Below are 20,844 nucleotides of genomic sequence, written 5' to 3'. Positions count from 1 at the left end.
GAGTCACTCTCCCTGGAGCTATTTAGAAGATATGTAGATATGGCACTTAAGGGATTGTTTATGGTAGATGTGGCAGTGTTAGGTTAATGCTGGTTGGACTCAATGATCTTAAAGGTCTTTTCCAACCAAAATAATTCAGATTTAGGTAATGTCCTCTGACCAACGCATATTTCTATTACCTACCTCACTGTTCCCCTGAAAGAAAAAGACTGAAGTGTGTGCTCATAACACATTTCTATATGATTACTCCACCATGTGTACAGAGGCTCCCCTTGGCATATGTTAAAAAAGGCATCATTTATCTTATTATGACATACAGAAGCCATTAATCCCATTTTAATAATTTAACTGCTGCCTACATCCAGTTTAAAGTCAGCTGACATGGCAAGAACTGGATGGCTGCACAGTTGTGTTACAGGCCAAAACACTAGGTTGTTTGCCCCCTTCCCTCCCAAGGGAAGCAATTCTGCCTCTCTGGTGAGACCCCAACTGGAGTACTGCATTCACCTGGAATACCAACCACAGGAAAGACATAGACCTGCTGGGTCAGGTCCAAAGGAGGGCCATGAGGGCTGGAGCACCTCTCCCATGAAGACAGCCTGAGAGCACTGCGATTGTTCAGCCTGGAGAAGACAAGACTCCAGGGAGACCTTACTGTGGCCTTCCAACACTAAAGGGAACCTGTAAGAAAGATTGAGACATTTTAATAGGCCCTGTTTCGATAGGACAAGTAATGGTTTTAAACTAAGAAGGTAGATGTATATTGGACAGAAGGAAGAAATGTTCTTCCATGAGGTCAGCGAGACACCTGAACAAGTTGCCCAGGAGTGGTGGATGCCCCATCCCTAGACACATTTATGGTCAGGTTGGACAGAGTTCTGAACAACCTGATCTAGTAATATATCCGTGCTCATTACAGAGGGGTTCACTAGATGGCCTTTAGAGGTCCCTTCCAACCCAAGCCATTCTATGAAATGAACTATGTATGAATCTGCAGTTTTAGGCACAAATTCTTCCCCAGGGAAAGAAGACTTCTATTGAAATTGGTGGGTTTCTCTGTTTTAATTGTTCTAGGAAGACCTTAAAAGAAGCTTAAGTATTTGTTGAACACTCACTCATAGTGTAATAAAGGAACAAGCACAAATTAAGGGGGGAAAAGCACTTGGTTAGGTTTGTTCTAGCCAAAAAAAAGAAAGCAGACTCCTTAAGACAATCATAGAACAGCTGGGGTTGGAAAGGACCTTTAAAGGTCATCTAGCCCAAACACCAAATAGTTCAAATACAATGAAATTTGAACACCTGACCTTAAGAACTACCTACAAGAACAGGTTAAGTTAAAAGCTTAGAGGGCATGATTACACACACCCCAAACACAGCAGGTTTACTGCAGACACATAGGCACTGTCTTACAAGCAGCACCTCTAACACCCCCACTACATGAGAAATATATTAACTACAGCATGCATCTTTATTTGACTACATATTCAGAAGCTCTGAGATTCCATACGGTAATTGTTTTAGGACTAGCAGCATGAATAGCCTTATTTTCAGCTCTGACACTGTATTTTACAGCAGTATGTTTTTAAATATAAATCCTGCCCTCATTACTGTACTTGCTACAGTCTCCCAACCTTAAGGTAAACAAGCAGAAAACTCCCTTTCATGTTTGTCTTGAGCACCAAGTACATATAAGTTCATATTACTGGAAAAAACCTCCCTTTGAATTTATTCACAGAAGTTTAAGCCAGAAGAATCACTGGGGCAATACAAAGGCCTAGTTTGTATAAACTCAGCTGGGGCCTTCTTTTTTAAAACAAGTTACAGGTAAAGTATGTGTACTTGTGTTCCCTGGAGAAGCCTGAATTTTAAGAGTAGGAATAAAAAAGTACGAAGCAAATATCCATCTGGTTGTAAAGCTACTTTAGGATTTTCTTGAGATGCCATATTTCATCTGAAGAAGCCTCATTGTCTTGATAGCATGGATCACTTTTTTTAAAAATTTTACTTTGTTAGCAACATTGAAAGTGGCAGACACTAAAGCTCTTAAAATATTCATCTATCCTAAAACACTGGTCTACCAAGTCATTCCTGCAAGGAATACAGACCGTATACCTGTTAGAGGACTTTTAGGAAAAACCATTTTCTTTGTAGCAATCGAGGATCAGATCACCTTCATGTTAAGACACAATTCATCTTGGTTTAGCACACAAATACCTAGAAGGAAAAAAATATTTCCATTTCGACAGGGAATTAGTGTCTGTGCCAGACAATCATTCTAATGGAGATCAAAGAATGCCATCTGTCTGGCTGTCTCATTCCAAGAATAATTCTGTCAGGGGGCAAAGCTTGTAAAGAAAGTATGAAAAGGCCAACAAGCAGCAAACTGGGGCACTTCAGCCAAGAACCATAATACAAACCAAGTGTCATAGCTCTAGAACAGAAAAATACAATGCTTGCATTTACTTGGTATCTTGTCTAAACAACTGCTTCTTTTGACAGAGTTATCTTAATATTTAAAGGAGACTCAATGCTTTTGAGTCTCACAGAGAACATACATACTGTGCACAAGCCAAGGCAGATCCACCAAGCCTCACTACTGCCTGCTGGCTCACAATTAACGCAGTCCACTTGATTTGAGAATACAAGAGGTACAAATTTGCAAGAAGCCTCAACCATGCACCCATTTTAGAAATGCCTTCAGCCACACACACATTAAATAAATGTTTCAACTTTCAGAATGCAACACAAAAGAGACTTACCTACTGGTTTTGTGCTATGTTTACAGGGTACTTCAAAAAAACATTATAAATGCATGTTCTCAGTTATAGCTTGTTAGTTTTACTGGCATATGCTCCAAAAGATACAACTCCAAGACGGGAATTTAAAAAAAAAAAAACAAAAAACAATTCCCTAAGGCTGTGGCTAACAAAACCAGCACAACATGATGTAATGGAAAATAAATGGCACTTGTAAGGCCTTGGCTATGCATTTCCCTGTGATAAACCTCAGCATTCCTGTAAGAATAGTTCGTATCTAGCACCACCATTTCACACACACTGAACCATCAACTCACTCACCAGATGGTCCTGGGAGTAAAACTTGGTCAAATAAACAGAAAATGTGCACTCTGTGTAGGTATCTTGAGGTTTATGTCTTCTTTTGGTGTTGAGATTCTTCAATGAGAGCTACACATACACATTTCTGTGTCTTCTTATAGCTCCAGCATAAAGCTTTAAATACAGCCCAGGGCAACCAAATCAACTAGAACATCAAGTCAAAATGACATCTGCATTTGCAAAGAAACAATTATCTTTACCAGTAAACTGACACTGTCCCCCATCCCCCCTTAATTAAATTTATCCCGAACACTCCTGAGAAGCAGTCCTTGGACATTCGTAGTAACTGGAATTCTTGTACAGGGTATTAAGGTTTTAATACCTTTACCAAATTATTAGTTAGATTTGTCACTAGAAATTTAGGTAGCCAAGGCAAAATAAAAATTTATTTCATTGTTTCAAAATACACAACTAAAATATACATGATTATAAAAATAGTCTTACAGCTAGTCTTTGATTAACAGTTTGCATCACACAACAAAAGCATATTTTAAATGCAGTATTTTCTCAGAATTTTAACATACAGATATTTTTAGGATTTTTTAATTAAAAAAATCATACTCTACTGAGTAGCCAATACAGATAATTACATTCTTGCATTTTAAGTTACATACAGAAATGTCAGGATTCTCTTCATTACTTACCCAAAACCAATACTGATGCTCAAGACTGCAGGTACATGAAGTGTCAGTAATGAACATAATCACATTGATTATGTTGTCTAAAGGCAACTAGGACTTAAGAAGGGCTTCAGCTCAGTTATATCTTCTTTTGCCCTGATTTAAGAACTCAGTTTTAAAATACAATCTCTTGGGTAAATAACTATTTCCATTTTTAAACTGCAAAAATTAACTGGTCAGGGTGAGTCAAATTGTGGTTAAAGCAAACCTGTGTAATATGTAAAGTGTACGTTAAAACTCAGAAGAAAATCCACATGCAGCAAACAAACTGGGGAAGCATGCAAACAATGTAACTGAAGTTTGTCAACTCTTACAACTTTAAACTTCAAACTACCCAAGCAGGAACTGTATCAAAACAGGTCGAACATGAACACAAACTTAACTTGAAGCAACTATGAGAAATATTATGCTGAATGTATTGCTGAACTGTAGTAACATCGACTTAATTAATTTAGATACTCCGAAGTCTTCATTCATCAAACACTTTTGAATCCTGTCCTTCCTTTTCGGAAGTGATATACTTTGCTCTCCTGGGATCAGATAGAAGACAGGACGGGGTGGGGGGGGGGAAAAAAAAATCAGATAATCAGAATAAGGTAACTGAAGTTTCATGAAAACTATATTGAGATACTCTGTAGTTTATTCTCCCTCTACAAAACTGATAAATACAGCCTCTGTATTCCCGTTTCAGAAGACCAGCTACCAACCTAAACTACAATTTATTGCTTAAAGCAGAGACAAAGCACAACTAGCCACCATCTACAGTGGGCAGGTAACTAACAAGACTATCAAGGCTTGTAACAACATCCTCTGTCCAAACTACATAGTAACCCACTGCTTTCAGCCATTTGTCACTGAGAAATGACTACCCAGACTTATGCTCTTAATTGTCCATTAGCAATGTTCAGCAATTCATGCCATCTTGATTAAAGCCATTGAATCCAATTTCAGCACTTCTTTCCAGCATTAAGCAATTGAGAGCCAAACATGTACAAGGAAGGAAAAAAATTCAAATGGCATTCCAGATATTAATCCCTTCATCTTTATTGTATCCTGTAGGCGAACAAATCGAAGGGCAGCTGTATTTTAAGATTTCTTTTTGCTTTCACTACATACCTTTATGTTGTCGTCTTGTGACAGAGAGTCATTCCTCAGCTGGTTCTCAGGATTAGACAGACAGGACACTACTGTTTGCATGCCCCTGTCCACAGACTTCTGAAATACAGTTACAGGTGCATCAATACTGATTTTCTTAGTTAGGGCACTACTACCTAGCAATGCTGGTGTGTCATAGGGTTCACTTGGCATTCAGGATTGTTCTCAAATGCCTTACGTTCCCTGAAGTATTTGTCATTTTTTCCTCCTCCCTAACTTTTAATACTGGTACCTAACTTTTAATACTGGTAACTCATTATCCCCCCTTTGTGTTACATTATCTCCCCTCAGTGGAATAGGCTGGCTGGCAGCTGAACAACGAAGTCTGTTTTAGAAAACTGAATTCAGAGCCAACTATTGGCTATACTGGGGTCAGCTTCCACAGTGAAAAAGGGAGTAACCACTACCAACAGATGCTTGAAGCTTAAAATACATCTAAAACAGCAGGTAGTGCTATCTAATATGCTTTTTTAGTACCTGTAATTTTCCCTAAAATTATTACAGATTAAAGTAAAGGTGACAGGTAAAGTTCTGTCACTTAAAAACATTAGTATACTTAATCAAGTAGATCACACATTTTATACAGCCCTCAGCATTGCAGACAAGTACTAACAGTTTAAAGGAAACATAAGACTTCTGAAGTTGTACACATCAATCAGATACACGGGACTGAGCAACTGGCTAAAAGTGGCAGCTATAACCTAAATTCCTAGGATACCTGTCAGAGGCCCTTGACCCAAGCCACGTAATCTTAATGTGCAAATTTCTGGGAACAGGATTTACGGTAATGAACATCCAAGTTTTGAGACAAAAGACCTTACCTTTTGTGGGCTGTTAGCAGGCAAGTGCATGGGCTCAGGAACAGCACATTCCGTCTGTATAAATCCCGGATCCTCAGCGTGATGGTTTACCGATGCATAAACCTGTATAGTTTTATAAGTATTGCAATACTTCAGTAACACTGCATGCACAGTAATATTCTCACTGATCCTCATCTATCTATCCGTAAAGCCGTGCCAACTATATTTTCAAACTTTTGCCAGAAGTGTCCTGAGTGGGGAAAATGCTGCATCCTGATCTATTTTATTAAGGCAGTTACTAATGGTACTTTCAGTTGCTTAACAGAGACAGTTCAAGAAGAGCTGTCGCTCACATAATCAAGCTTAAAACATCTAATAATGAAAGCCCTACGCAGTCCTACTCTAAAGACTCTTTGACCTGCTACCACTTAATTGTTAAGTGACATACTGTGGCTGTATCATACTCATGAATGTTATTGCACAAAAATTACTTCAAGCCAACAGGGTAGTCAGTATTTCAGCGACTTCTGAAAACTTTCAGAAAAAGAGAGTATCATTCAGAATAAAATTATGTATTACAGTTTTTAAACACTTAATTGAAACTGCACTCAATAACCACAAGATTATACCTAAAGAACATAAAAATGCCCCAAGAAGCAACTTTAAGTTCCAACACTGCTAAAGAAATACACAGTATTTTTCCTCTCTCCATAGATGTCACTTGTATAAAGTCATAGAGCGCAAGTAATTTCTTAGAAGCCAGCAGCACCATCTACAGTTTGTAGCAGCCTGGGAAACTATTTTTAAAAGCTGTTGAAAGGAGCCAAAAATAAATCAGTATTTGCAAAGAACACTGAAACTTTTTAAATTTAAAAAAACATTGTCCATCAGGTCATCACTTATTTTTCCTTTGACTTTTCCTGAAAAGACCAATTCCATTCATGTTAAAATTCCAGAGTTCTGTGACCAGAATGTATAAAGTAATGCCATAAAACAGGTAGGTCTGTTCCGTCTGGTAGCTCAAAAAGGCACCACTTCAGTAGAAATCTTAAACAATTACATGCTCTTGTCAGCAAGATTTTTATAGATCTGATTACATACAGATCCAGACAACAAATACTTTGATTTTTTTTAAGTATCAAACAGTAAAAACCACGTGCTAATTGAGAAGACGGTTTCAGAAGTTTAACTTTGTAGACTCACCAGACCAGGAGGCATAACATAACTTCTTTGCTCCCCAGCAACCCACTGTGGTTGACCCTTAAACAAATATTGGACAAGAACCAGCTTTAATCCATTAATTTCCAACACAGACAAGTAACTGCTCTGCAAGAGCCACCATTTATACAATTTCATGTTTGGATTTTTCACTAAACAACAGTCTATACCTTTACGTCCAACAAAATTGCTTATGTTATTCAACTGTCTCCTTCCTCTTCTCATTCCAAATAAAAAAAAAAAAAAAATAGGATTTCTAAATATTAGGGAAAAATAAGGGAAATCACAGCAGCCACACTGAAAACAATCTCAAACCTCTAGCTGCTTCCAGTTACTAAACTTCTAGTTTAATTTTAGTGACAGGACTTACGCACACATCTCACTTGAAGTGAGTTCAAAACCCACTATCAGTAAGTGCCTTCTCTGATGTTTTTAGAGTGCCAGAGTGCATCCCCCCTATATACACCCCACATTTGTATAGTCTGCTAAGACTCTTAAGTTACCTAACACCAGCTACCCTTGCTATAGCATGTACAAACACAAAGCTCCTTCCCATAAGAAAAAGTATTACTAATCCATGTACTTTTTTCCTAATTTGGAAATTGTTTTATCACTGTATATTTAAGGAAACAAAAACTATATTCTATTGAAAAAAAACCAAAGCATATACTAAGGTATTCAACAGTTTCCATCTTATTAGAATAAAAATATCACTAGGTTTTAATATCTGCAAAGGAAGAGCTGAAGAAAAACAGAATTCACAGTAAGATCAGACTTCAGTTAACATTTCATTACTGTTTTGTCAGGTATCAAACAGCCTTTCTGCTGCTACTAAAGCTTTACATACCTGATAGTTATAAGCCGGTTGATATCCTATGGGAACTTGCTGCTTTAGCAGTACAGTTGGTGATGAACTGTATGGATATGGCTGCAAATAAAGCTTTGTTTTTAAAACTGCAAGTTTGAAGCAAGATAAAAGTACTTTTATTTGTAGAGGTATTAGCTAGAAGCACGTTTTCAGAAGTATGTGGCTATACTGTTACTTCAGTTCCTGTTCAGACTAGGCTCATACTTAAAAGAGACCCTTACAGATTTCCCATGGGGCTTGGCTTCAGCACTTCAGGCACTAATAATCTCTAGTCAGTGGGATTCTAAAGTGTCTTATACATCTAAAAATCCCATTATCTCCTTGTAGCTGATCTTTTAAGTCATTTCAGAAGAATAAGTTATGCCATAAACTTTCCGTAGCAGACCTGAAGCAGACCAACTACTATAGAATAACGGATACAGCCTGAAGATCAGTTTCTAGGAGCCAAAGGAAAGCTAAATACTCCAGTTCAGACATTTTACAGTATTTCTTCCCTGTAACTACTCTGACACAACATTAACCTGGAACCTTTCTTCAGAAAATAGTTAAAGGCACATTCCAGCATTTAAGTGAGTATTTTTCTTCCTACGCTATTCTACTTTCCCAATAAACTCAGGAGGATCAGCAAGAATACTGTTATCAAGCTCTCTGCCTTATTTCTGTGAGTCACTGCAGTTTGCTCTTCTTCACTTGCTTAAAATATAGAAAGCAGGATCAGTTGGTAATTAATACTGCCCTGTTGCATTGCCACAACACGCAGGCTAATGCAGTGAGAGTCTAACCTGGTCTGTTCACAGTACAGGACTCACTCTACCTACACCTTATCCGAAGTATCAGTACAGCGATGCCCTGCAGGCAATACTGTACTGGCCACGGCTACGAGCAGCAGATGCAGTAAAACAGCATCTGCTGTTCTTAAGACACAACAGCAGTTTAAATCCAAGAATCTGCTTGGCCAAGAGGAGACAAGAGTACCAGAGACAACTTCTGGTTCCATACTTGTTTACAAAAATACATTTTGAAGCTTGTAGTTTATTCTGAGGCAGGACAGCAATACATTAAAAATCTGGACAGATTTGATTTGTTAAGTACATCAACAAGAAACAAGATCATTTAAGAACTGTTAAATAATTCAATCTTAGCTCCACCTTCAACAGTTCTCATTCTTAGAAGGTATTTTCCTCTTTATAAAGAGGTCGCAACACAAGCAGCTTTTCAAGGTTGCTGGCATTCTTTTGAAGTGGTTTGAAGTTGTGTGCTTCTTACTCAGGAAGATAATATGAAAACAAGGAGCAAATCAGATTGGAATCTGATCTGATTGCACCTTCAAAAATATTTAATGATTCAAAATCAGTGACATGAACAGCCTTACCTGAACATACGGTGTTACTGGGCTCATTATAGGTGGAGGCTGAAAATACGTCTCTGTATTCTGACTACCCCATACACTATGGAACTGTGGTGGAGAAGGACCAAGGACAAACGGTCTGGGATGTATGGAAGAAGCTTGTTCTGAAGCAAAGAAAAGATAGTATTAAGGCCTTTTCACATGTATTTCATTAGGAATCTGAAATTAAGCTGAAAAAAATCTTGACTTTTGACTTTTAAATTTAACTCAACATTAACTGTATTATATTGTGCTACCAACCCAAGTTTTATTATCACAGCTGTACATCATTTATACAAGTGAGGTCATAGAAGTTAGAACCAAGGTTTAATTGTAACATACATTCTGCATCAGATAAAGAGTATCTGCAAGAATACTGATGTATAATTAAGAAAAAAACCTCTTAATACGTATTTGTTATATGAACAATTTTATTTAGATATACTTACTCAGGTTTTGTTGCTTCCTAATCGCTGGCCCCAGTTTCAGCTTTTTGCCGTGGAAGTTGATTTGTGTCTGAAAGACAGTTAATTCTCTGTAAGGAATCAGTGAGGTGACTGGTTTGTGGGATTTTAAGGAGACTGTACTCTGCTTCTACACCACAGTACCATCAACTCACAAACAGGTGCAGTTCTCCTCTCCTTCTTAACACTGTATGTCTTTTATCTTTAATTTCCTGCAGTGCCCTCAGCACTCTCATTTGTCTACTCACTGCCTCCACACTTGTTTCATAGCACTTGCCTTAACAGCAACATGCGCTACTAGTAGCTTGCAACCACATATTAGTGACTGTCAGCCCTGTGGTTTTATACATACAAGTTTTAATTATTCTTGCCTCAGTGAGAATATTAATACAGAGTGACCACAGCCTAGGTTCCCTTGAAACTCTATTTACATTGCCACTTCCCTTCGTTCCCACCAACTTCCTGACAGGCTTCACGTAACATGTTAGAAACTGTCCACCTATACTAAAGGAAATGACTGCTTCAGAGAGGGAAGTATTTCAATACATTTATTTTCACAGTTACCGTACTCAGTTTGGGGAGAAAGAGGGAAAACAAAAAAGCTCTGTCCATGGTTTGAGACCTACTGAAGTCCATCAGAACCAAGTAGCTGATTTGGCTGTAAGCACTGAGATTTAAAATTTCTCTGATAATGAACTGTAAGAGCAGAAGGGCTGTAACAGTTCTACCCCTCATCTCCTGTGTTAACTACAGGAAAATTTATAACACGTGAACAGCCGCAGCACAGTCCAAGAAGCTTAAAAAATACTTGCACTCCAAGTAGCACCAAAATGCACAAATACTGCAAGAGAAACATACTGCAACTGCTGAGATGTCAAGTAAAAAACTGTCTTCCATGATAATGTTATCTCCAATAATAAAAGGTCTGTGTATCTGACATAAGGACAAAGATTCTATGACAATCATCCACTACAAAAAGCAAGCATCCAAACACACCAAGGCTAACACTGATTTTGTTTCTTACTTAAGTAAATACATAAAGATACTACCACCGGCAGACAGTTTATCAAGTTTACTTTTTCGGCTGCCCTAGACTTTCCTAGTTCTAACTTACTCTACGTAAGTTGGCTTCCCTTGAACCTGTCTCTAGCCTTCATAAATCAACTTCAAATAATTTAGCAAAAGAGCTTACTTCTACTATTTTTTGAACATCCACATTCTCCAGGAAAGATACAAATCCATATCTAAAAAGGAAAAACAGTCTATTCAGTGATCAGAGTTTGATTTGATTGTTAGTACAAGACCAGTTAACAACATATATGCCAGGTATGTTATATTGCACATCAAGTAGGACATTAGTTTATGATTCAGCCTGAGAAAGTATTTACTGCTAACTAGCAACATCTGCTACTGGGCCAGGTGAAAGAAACTGAGTGACAGATTCTAGATTAATATGAAATAGAAATAAAGATTATTTTTCCATTTCAACTTCTTAAAATGAGTACTGCTGTTGGTATTAATAACTCAGAAAGGTAAAAAAATTAAGATCTGAACTATCATCAAATTTTGTATTTACTATAGGGGTCTGGACAAAAGCAGGAATTACAGGAACAGTGACACCACTGGGGGAAGCAATCCTTGAAGATTTTTCTCTTTATTTCACTGCCTCCCTAGTTTACTATATTAAAAATTGCATCCAATTAATCAAGTCAGTCAATTCATTATCAATATTCAGAACATGCACTGGTTAATTGCACATCAAGATTCACTGTAAGGACTAGCAAATAAAACTCATTTCCAGCTCATGCATTACTACATATGCCAAAAAAAATGTGACTTCTTTGAATCTATGCATAGAATCTTAGAAAAAATTGGGCTGGAGAAAACCTCAGAGTGCAGTCTCCTCCTCGAAGCAGAGATAACCTCAAAACTGGGATAGCTTCCCCAGAATTCAATAGGCTAAGGTCCTACATTTCCTTATTTAAGTGTTTCACCACAATAATCCAGATTTTTTTCTATATACCCAACGGGAATTTCCCTTGTTTGAACTTTGTTCACATACTCAGTTTGACTCTTTACCCAAGTGAGTTTGGGTTGTTTTACTCTAGAACTTATCACCAAGTGTCAGAAGAGTGCAGTCCCATTGCTCTGAATAAACCATCTTGATTCTCTTAACCATCCTGAACTCTCTCTAGATTTTTAACTACTCTCACCATCAGAAAAGCTCTGCAGAAGAATTGTCTGCATAAGCATGACACAAGTTTAAAGCTTTGCTTCCGCTGGTTAAGGGACAATAACCCTCTTTTCCTTGAACGGATAGACTGAAGCCACAAAAATCAGGCTGTTCTTTGTAAGATTACACAGGCTTAGTCAAGGGCAATACAGATTTACTGGTTTAACAGTGTTAATTCACCAAAACAGAAAACTACAGCTAGCACTATGGCTTAAGCATGTAAAATGTGTTGCTAAGTATCTGCTCATATAACCTATGACAGAATTATGCATAAGCAGCAATTTAAAACAACCACTCATGTTGTACTCACCCTTTCGAAACACCAGTTCTGTCAGTGATTACTTTCACCTCTTTCACAGCACCGTATTGTTCAAAGACAGTCCGAATTTCTGCCTCTTTCATCTAAAAGGAAACGAAGTCTTGAACTTCTTCAAACACATCCAACTGCTTAGAACTGACTTAAAGCAAACAGTACCATCTTTTTAAGCCCATCTCCTACTAGCTTAAGAACTAAAGGTTTCTTTTGGCACACCTGTTCCAAAATTCTCCCATGGCTTTTCAATACCTTAAGACTGGCAAAATGCACACGTGAAAAAAAAACCAAACAAACAAACTCCACCACCACTATGCAAAAAAACCCTCCACAAAACCGGAGTTAAATTTCCATTTTCTTCCCACTGAAGTGCATATCTTAAACAATTAAAAGTATATGAATATATAAATACCCTTAAATCAATTCCACCAACGAAGACAGTGTTTGGCATGATTTTTCCTTCTGGTAAAACATAACCTTGACTGACTGCTGATGAATAGGTGTTACTCTCTGAGGCACTTGCACATTGGGTCTCCACATTTACAGACTGAAAAATATCAACAAAAATACTTATTACAGTCAATCTATTAGACTTTAAGATACCAGAATACCTGCAGCTTCCTGTAGATATCACATAGACATCAACGACAAAAATGAAGCAAAAAGCGAGAAGACCACTTCTTTGGCTGCCTACCCAGCTAAAGGGCATTTGAACTGCAACCTCAAACTGACGTAACTGCTGGCTTCTTTCTTTCTAGATCTGTTCCAGCAAACCACGACAGAAGTAGTATTCACTTTGCTGTGCAAATTCTCTGGCAGCCTAGAACAGGAAACAGCTCTCAGCAGAAGTACCCACCCAGCAAGAAGCAGAACCAGCACAAGGAAGCAAGGCTGGTGCACAGATACTGCTGGTACACCTGTCATACACACCCTTGGCTGCCATGGAAGAGGAGCATTCGTATCTCGCTAACGATGCAGAACAGAACCTTCAAGGATAACACACTTATTTAACCCTTTTACACATTAAATAGCTGAAAAAAAGAATGAACAGGCTACTTAGACATTCTGACAATTTGGTAAGCATCAAAAATAAGCTTTAATAGTTGTTAATAGAAGTGTTTCTTAGAACTCGAAAAAGAGATGAAAAATGCACAGGGGTGAGAGCCTCACACTATGAACACAAGAAACACAATCTTCCTTTAAAGCTAATTTTCAAGACTTCAGTACTCTGATGCAGAACTTTTGCCAATTCAAAAATAAATTTCAGCTTACTGGAATTAACAAATCTTTTTCCTTTTCTCATCACAAGGTAAAATTAGTCAGTTTGCTCTCTCCATTATTCCAGCAAGCATGAAGTTTAAGTTGATGCCTGGAAATTGGACTAACGTCCTCATTACAGTAGTCTTTTGGCAAAAGAAAAGGTGAAAATCGACTATTGTTGGGGCCAGGTGGCTGCTCAAATGGGTTGCAAACATCGCTCAATTTAACGCTCATCTAGGAGCGAAAACCTTTTCTTCTGGCCACAAATGCACAAGCCCCCAGTTTCTCAGGCTTCCCGCCGGCCTCAACACGCCCTTTTTTAAAGTAAGCATTACACTTCCTGCCCTTTTTTTTTTTTTTTTTTTTTTAAACATTTAAACCCTATGATTCCCGTCCCGCTGCGCAGTTTCCATGACAGCGCTCCCACCGCAGCCTTCCCGATGGGCACTAAGCGGAGCCCTCAGCCCAGCACTGCACGCTAACAGCTGATACTAAAGAGGCTTAAAAAAAAAAAAAAAAAAAAGAAGAACACTTTACTCGTATACTGTTCGAAGCGTCTACGCTTCAGTCGCAAGTCTCGGTTTTCAAATTAAAAAAAAAACCCAAAACACTAAGAACAAATAGGAAGTGAGCTGTCGGAGCGCGCTCCGACGGCAGCTGCTCCCGCTCCCCTCACGGCGCCCGCAGCGCACTGGGCGAGGGCGGAGTTTGTATCTGGCGCGTGAGGGAAGCCGAAACGAGGAACCTCGGGCGAGCGGGGCCGTGGTGCCGCCGCCATTTTACGCCCTCGCACCTCAGATGCCCAGCGCCGACGTGGCGCGGGGAAGGAGGTTTCGCACTCCTCAGATCCTCTCTGAGGACAATGGAAGCTGTTCAGAAGCCCCCGACAAGGGTTCCCGCCGACCCTAAGCGCGGCGGGGTACGCCGCCCGGGGACAGGCGAAGCGCCGTGCGCAGGGCAGCAGCACCACGGCAGCGAGCAGCTGAGTCCATATGGCGGCGCCGCCGCCATAAAATGGCCGCTCATGGTGTGAAGACCGGTCCGTCGCCAAGCCCTCGCCAGACCGTAAGGCTGACCCCCAGCTTCCCTCGCACAACTCCGTGGCTTTTCACTCGCGGCATTCCCTCCATAACCTTAACCCCTCATCTCGTTAGATTTTAAAACCTTCAAGGTGTTTTAAATGCTAGTAGCCCTCAGGGGCTCCTCCCCGTCACAGCGCTATAAGGCAACATAACCCCGCCTGATTACCCTCTCTGTAAAAAATTTCTTCCCGGCGGCTCCGCGTTCATGCGCCTCGCATTACCTCCCAGCACCCCAGTACCCTCTGTCCCGGGACGGCGCCCCTTTCTCTTCCCTCCACCTACCATCATTCACCAAAGCCGAGGCTGCGCCCACACACCAAAAAATGAGGCTTTTAAAACAAAAGCAAAATTATATTTTTTGAGAAAAACTGGGGACACCTTAGCCAGATCCTCAATGTCACCTGTGAGTGAAACGGAGACCCCCCTGCGGTCGCCTTGTTAAGTAGCCCCAAGTGGAAAGGGGCGGGGAAGAGGCTTACACCAACCGGGGTGGCTTTCTCACATTCGTTCTCTCCGCCCCTCATGGAGCTCCCTCGTGTAGCTGCCCATATACATCTGCCCAGATACATCCGCCCAGATACAGCTGCTCCCGTACCTATGCCCAGATACACCCTTTCCCGACATGCTTCAAACGACTGGAGACAAAGGGACGAGGAAAACGTGGTTTCTCTTCGTTGGGAAATGAGGTGAGGCCTGTTATTTGCGGCATTGTTGTGCGGGATGTTGCTGCTGAGTGCGTGTGATGGCAGCAGCTCTTGGCATTTTTGACGAGAACTCGCTCTAAACTTGGTTTGTGGCACTGGTGTGTTGTTGAAGAACCTTTGAGACAAAGCTTTTCAGACAGAAGCTGTAGCTTTCTCGTCGCTGTTTTCATGAACCAATGTTATATAGCTATTCTAGAGCAATCTGTTTCCAATGTTATATAGCTATTCTAGAGCAATCTGTTTCCATGGTGTGACGGCCTGTACTGAAAAGCAGCTTACTGTTTCATCACCAGTGGCTGAAGACCTTTCCAGAAGGAAACTCTCTGGTTCTACAATAAGACGACAGGGTTTGGAAATAATTTTTAAATAGTTTTTTGCCACTGGTGTCAGATGTTTAGAACAGATTCTGATTTTTGAAAGTTCCACAGAGAGGGGAAACTTATGGATGTCTTGACAAAATTAACCCAACGTCTAACCGAGCTAGGTTAGTAAAATGTTTTATTTATGCAGGGTTTTTTAATGGCAAAAGCATAAGAATGATCCTTTTTTAGGATGAAAAATGAAAGTAGAAGGCTAAATTGACAAACTGGAACGTATCTAACATGTAAGCTGTTTTTTTCCGATGGAATTTTGTTTCTTGTTATGGGGTTTTTTTTAACAGTGCACCAAGTGACATGAGTAATCACATATTAAAAGTAATCTGCTGCACTAGATATACCTGGACCCAGAGTTGGTTTAGGTAATAGCAGTAACAAAGCCCTGATCACAAAAGTTGTATTTATGTTAACTGTAGGAGAGATTTTGTTAAAGCTGCTGGGATTGCAGTATTATCTAAAGGTAATTGTTGACTTTCCTGCACCTAATGCCTCCTTACTTAAATAAAAGACATATTCTGCAATACTTTATAAGATCTATATTTTTATTTGCAATGGCTGAGATTTTGAAAATGGACTCCCAACAATGAGGGGAAAATAATACATAGTATTTACTTTTAAAAAATGGAATAATATTTGACCTTAGGAGTGACAACAAGTTAGTATCACTATTTCTTAAGTGCAAAGGGAGTATTTCTCCTTTTAATAAATCCTGAAACTAAACCTACTCTTAATTGTCCAAAATAGAGCAGAAGCCAGATTCGGGGTGGATTGAATGTGTACTTTACTTTCTTACTCCTCTTTTATGGCCTTAACTGCAACTATTCGGAAGGATTTCTTGTTTGCTATTAAATGGAAGATAGCTGTCCTGAAAGTGATAATATGAATGCTGGTCCAAGATAAAGAATTCTTTACCTTTGGCTGTGGAAATTATGGTGAATGTTGTCCTCTTTTAGCAAATCTAGTGTAATTCCAACGCAAAAGCAGAACAGTGTAGTTGCTATAGAAAAGCAACCCTTAACAAGGCATTATAGATTCTTCTAGTTCTGTGAAGCTGTCCTTCTGAGCTTCTGTGGGGTGGGTTTGGGTCAGGTTTGTGTCCTGTTTTTCCTTAACTGGTATTAGCTTCTAAAATTATAGAACATCTGTTGCTTAAAATAAAGGAGAGGGTAATTTATCTTCTGCTGCCAATACACAAATCTCAAAAGGGGTGGGGGGAGCGGAGTAGGAAATTATTGTCTTTGTTTTATCAATATTGCTGTTCAGACTGAAGTGAGAAGGAAGAGGTACTTATCACCTCATGAGATCGGTAGCAGAATTAAAAATTTACAGTAAATACTACGTTTCTGCTTCGTGTTCTCCTTTCTTGCACAAAGCGTTAAACAGTCAAGAGTGGAATAGTAATACTTCTAGCTAGCTGTCGGAGAGTTACAGAGAGTTAACAGCACGTTGAGCTATTCGCAAGCCATTAAACAACTACAGACGGACCTCTGCCCCCCTTTCCTGATGGTCGAGGATTATTTGCATATGACTGTCCACAATTGGCAGATTTGCTGATAAGGTACTGGTTATATCTGACAAAGTCTAACGACTTAAACACAGTTAATGTCTGCAGGGCAAATAGCTGGAAAGGCCCATTTGCTGAAATAGGTATTATTATGCAAATGTTTTGCTTAGTATAACTGCATTTGTAGTGGAACTCAGAGCTAAGATGAATATACCGCCAAAAAAAAAAAGTTGCATTCAGTCTGTATCACAGGCATATTAAAATTCTTGTTGTGTAAGTAAATCCTACAAAATCTTTTGCAAACTTCATATCTAAGGCTCTTTTCTAAAGCAATTAGAATCTTGTAGGAAGGACAATAGCCTCCTAAACATTCTTTTGCCAGAGGAAGCCAACAAATATGTTCAGATAGTTTCTGGTATTATACCATGGTTTTTTCTGTTGCAGTGTTTGTACTCATTAAGCCTGAAGTCATTAACTCCCTGCTAAGTGCACTTGATTTGAGAGCAATGTGATTTTACAAATCCTTCTCAAATCGAGTTTTTTATGAAGTGAGAGGATGGAGGCATTTACAAGGCCTGAAAACTAAAAGGCATTCTTCAGAAACTTGAAACTTGTGTCTTTTCACAATGATGTATTTTCTTTGATTTTTTTCTATACCTGTTTTAAAAAGTCAAAATATTGCTAATTAATATTTTTATCACATTTTTAATGTAAGGTGCTTTTACAGGGAGATCCCTACAGACAGATCTCTAAATCTAGGAATTAAAGCCTATTGGTTAGGTGTTTTTAATCCTGTTTTGTCACAGGTAATTAAAATAGTCTACAAATTATTTTGATTAATTCTATTTATGGGCAACTCATTCCTGAACAAACCAGTTTGTTTTAACTAAAATGGAATGTGGCACTTCTGTATTAAGAATGGCCTCATATGGAATTAATTAGGAACAGTTCCATGTGCATAAAAGCCTTAATTAACTTTTGAGTGAGTTTCATTTGCAGTGTCTTTGCTGGAATGTGCTGGATCTAGATGTATCCATATGAGTAACTAGAGTCCCAGGTGGGCTTCTATGACACGAACTGAAATAAGTTCTCTGGCAGTGTTCCTGGTATATCAGCTTGTTACTTCTTTGACAGTACAGGTCCATTTGCGCATTTCACGTGATGTTTGCCCCTTTCATTGTAGTGCTGTGGAGTGGGACTACAAATATAGCATTAGTTTGGGAGAGTTAGGTATTCCATATTAAGTATTCTAAATGATAGTAGTTATACAGGGAAGCAAGAGAAAGCCAGCTTGTTACCTAATACATTATTTATTTCTGTTTTAAAAAGTAATATGCATTTGTCTGAAAAGACTTGAAGTGGACAGGTCTGGCCTTATCTCAGTCTTCCTTCATTTACATTATTACCGACTGTAAGCAATGTGAAGGTGAACTGTGAGAAACAGTGCTGACTAAATGTACTGGTATTGTCTTGGAGGCTCAGACACAAGCATAGTTATTCTGAGTGTACGAGACTTAATACCTCGAGGGCAGTTGTGCAAAGTTAACGATTCCTCCCTACAGCAAACGCTGCACTACAAGTTGTGGAATATATCTGCACAAGGAGAACAGAAGATACAGGAATTTTTTTTGACTGTGTTAAGAGAGCTAGAGGGCTTCTATGTTTGTCTTTCTTTTTTTACTCATCCGTAAATGGCTTGAGAATTTTGAATTGAGAGGTGCTTAACTTTTAAGGTTTTTTTTTTGTTTGTTTCTAAAAATATTTTTATCCTTTAAGAAATTAGCGAGTGACCTGTTTCATTTTATAGGATGGTCATGCTACTACACTGCTTCATAAATAACAATTATTTATACTCACTATGGAGTGTATGTTTGTAACCAATGGTGAGTAGTCCATGGAAAAATTTAAGTTTCTTCAGTGTTAATTAAATTCTGGTAGTTCTACTTTAATTTACCTTTAGTCCTTTAGACAAGGACTTCTCACTATTTGCAATTTACTGAAACAGAACAAATTTTTATTTCTGTTATCGTTTAAACATATTGATCTGACTTTAAAGTACTCAATGTGTTTTACCACTGTTTTTAAATGATTAAGCTGAAGCACCTCATTTTTATAACAGATGTCTACACTGGACGTTTCTGTCATAACATCTGTTCCTCTCATTTAGAAAAGCTATTCTTATTATTATATTCCTTCCAGGAATTATGCAGTGGTACAAATCCAGCGTGTCTATGCTGGGAGCGCTTTGATTTCATTGAGCGATATTCTAATACTGAGGAACCATAGATGGAATAGTTGTTCCAGTTTTAATTAATTTCCTATCTAGAACAGTTCATATTTAACCATTAAGCTGAGTAAATTTGTCCATCTTCATTAAATTAAGAGTGTGTTTTTAACTTATGTGATCTAAGTAGAGGAACAATTATTTTTCAGAACTCCAGTCTACGTGGCTAACAAGTTGAAAACTGATGGGTGGTCTATCAGAAGCAGAAGAATCCTATTTTCTGAAATTATTTAAGAAGAAAAAAATTTAAGGTCAAGGTCTAATTTAAGGTAGCTCCATTTTGGATTTGGAGGCAAGCTCAGGGATTGTTTACACTGTACTGTTTGCTAAGATCGCAGGAGTGGAGTGTGTGTGTGAAAGTATGAACAGCTCTGTTTACAGCTGCATTTGTACTTTTACTTGCAGAGTAGATTGCTCAAAAATTACAGAAAAACTACAGTTGATAGTCTTCTGACAAGATTTTTGCTGTTCTACTTCTGTACTAGAGCAGAAATCAGGAAGGAGAACAAAAGCAGCCCTGGTGCCCGTTCTTAACTGTGCCAAAGAAAGGACAGAGAAGTGTAGGCTCATCTTGCCCTTTGTTTCTTTAACATATTCAGGGAGAGAAAAATGGCTGTATTGTTGCAGGACCCACACAAGAGCCTTGGGCTGTCCAAAGACATCTCTGATGGGGGTTTTAAAGCCTTTATCCTTCATATAAGGTTACTTCATAGCACAAAGTCTGAACTTTAACCTTTTGTTTGGCATCATGATTATGGGCCTGATTTTCTATACTTTAGCTGGGTTATTTTTTCCCTTAATTTAATGGGAGACTTACCTGAGTTAGAAGTTATGCATCTGGATACTGGAGTTACTCCTTTTGTCAGCAAATCAAGCCTTAAAACCTTTACAATTTCACTGACTTCGGTGAAAGTACATTACTTTGATCAGTACTAATGTGGCTGAAAAAAAGATCGCTATCTGCGTGTTTTCTACCATGTGATACTACAGGAATCAAAACAAAAGAATACTGAATTAAAAATCCACCTTTTTGTGCTTCTTCAGTTTTTTAACAAAGTACTTGAAGATGAAGGGGTGGAGACAGAAGAATTCTGTAGTATAATAATTGAAGCATTTATATTTTTCTAGCTCATATATATATATACTGCATGGGAAAGATTAATAATTTTAATCTGTTGTACCAGTTACTCAATATTTGTGTTCTTTTCAACTGTTACAGTGTTAAGTTTTATTTTCATTTGGAATCAAATTGTGCTTTAGCTAATTTATTTTCCTCATTCTGTCTCATAAAATTCAAATGACTAGAAGTCACTGGATAGTTTTACAGGGAACTTTGCCTACTAAGAGAGTTTTATTTATATTGATGTCAATGGCTTTACACTGCAATAACCTTATCCAC

General features: G+C 38.6%; 1 protein-coding gene and 1 long non-coding RNA gene across 12 annotated transcripts in view; one reads left to right on the top strand and one right to left on the bottom strand.

Annotated features, from left to right (window-relative positions):
• The window catches only part of DAZL (deleted in azoospermia like), a 25,797-nt gene extending 10,799 nt beyond the window's left edge, over positions 1–14,998 (bottom strand). Inside the window, exons 1-15 of one of the 7 annotated variants that reach the window (XR_005567014.1) lie at positions 13,165–13,247; positions 12,929–13,054; positions 12,647–12,781; positions 12,232–12,323; positions 10,881–10,932; positions 9,674–9,740; positions 9,210–9,349; positions 7,817–7,897; positions 6,955–7,011; positions 5,773–5,874; positions 4,913–5,011; positions 3,761–4,326; positions 3,078–3,230; positions 2,113–2,214; positions 508–681 (exon numbers count right to left, since the gene is read on the bottom strand). Coding sequence is in view for 5 of the 7 variants with exons in the window: in XM_039390630.1 (XP_039246564.1) it covers positions 4,273–4,326; positions 4,913–5,011; positions 5,773–5,874; positions 6,955–7,011; positions 7,817–7,897; positions 9,210–9,349; positions 9,674–9,740; positions 10,881–10,932; positions 12,232–12,323; positions 12,647–12,781; positions 12,929–12,943 (894 nt within the window). In the remaining 2 variants the exon portion in view is untranslated. Of the gene's footprint in view, positions 1–507; positions 682–2,112; positions 2,215–3,077; positions 3,262–3,474; positions 4,327–4,912; positions 5,012–5,772; positions 5,875–6,954; positions 7,012–7,816; positions 7,898–9,209; positions 9,350–9,673; positions 9,741–10,880; positions 10,933–12,231; positions 12,324–12,646; positions 12,782–12,928; positions 13,055–13,164; positions 13,250–14,031; positions 14,136–14,858 lie in introns of those variants that run through there. The other 6 variants (XR_005567013.1, XM_039390631.1, XM_039390630.1 and 3 more) reach the window with 6 other exon arrangements.
• LOC113989347 overlaps positions 14,233–20,844 on the top strand; it is a 19,173-nt gene continuing 12,561 nt past the window's right edge. For 2 of the 5 annotated variants that reach the window (XR_005567017.1, XR_005567018.1), the window contains exon 1: positions 14,233–15,262. This is a non-coding gene — a long non-coding RNA (uncharacterized LOC113989347). The remainder of the gene's footprint in view (positions 15,263–20,844) is intronic. The other 3 variants (XR_003541228.2, XR_005567016.1, XR_005567015.1) reach the window with 3 other exon arrangements.

This window comes from Pipra filicauda, unplaced genomic scaffold (genome assembly GCF_003945595.2).
Source record: "Pipra filicauda isolate LSUMZ 115617 unplaced genomic scaffold, ASM394559v2 scaffold84_size4826128_pilon, whole genome shotgun sequence".
NCBI lineage: Eukaryota > Metazoa > Chordata > Aves > Passeriformes > Pipridae > Pipra > Pipra filicauda.
The sequence above is the reverse complement of the archived record's forward strand: the minus strand, read 5'-3'. Positions and strand labels throughout refer to the sequence as shown.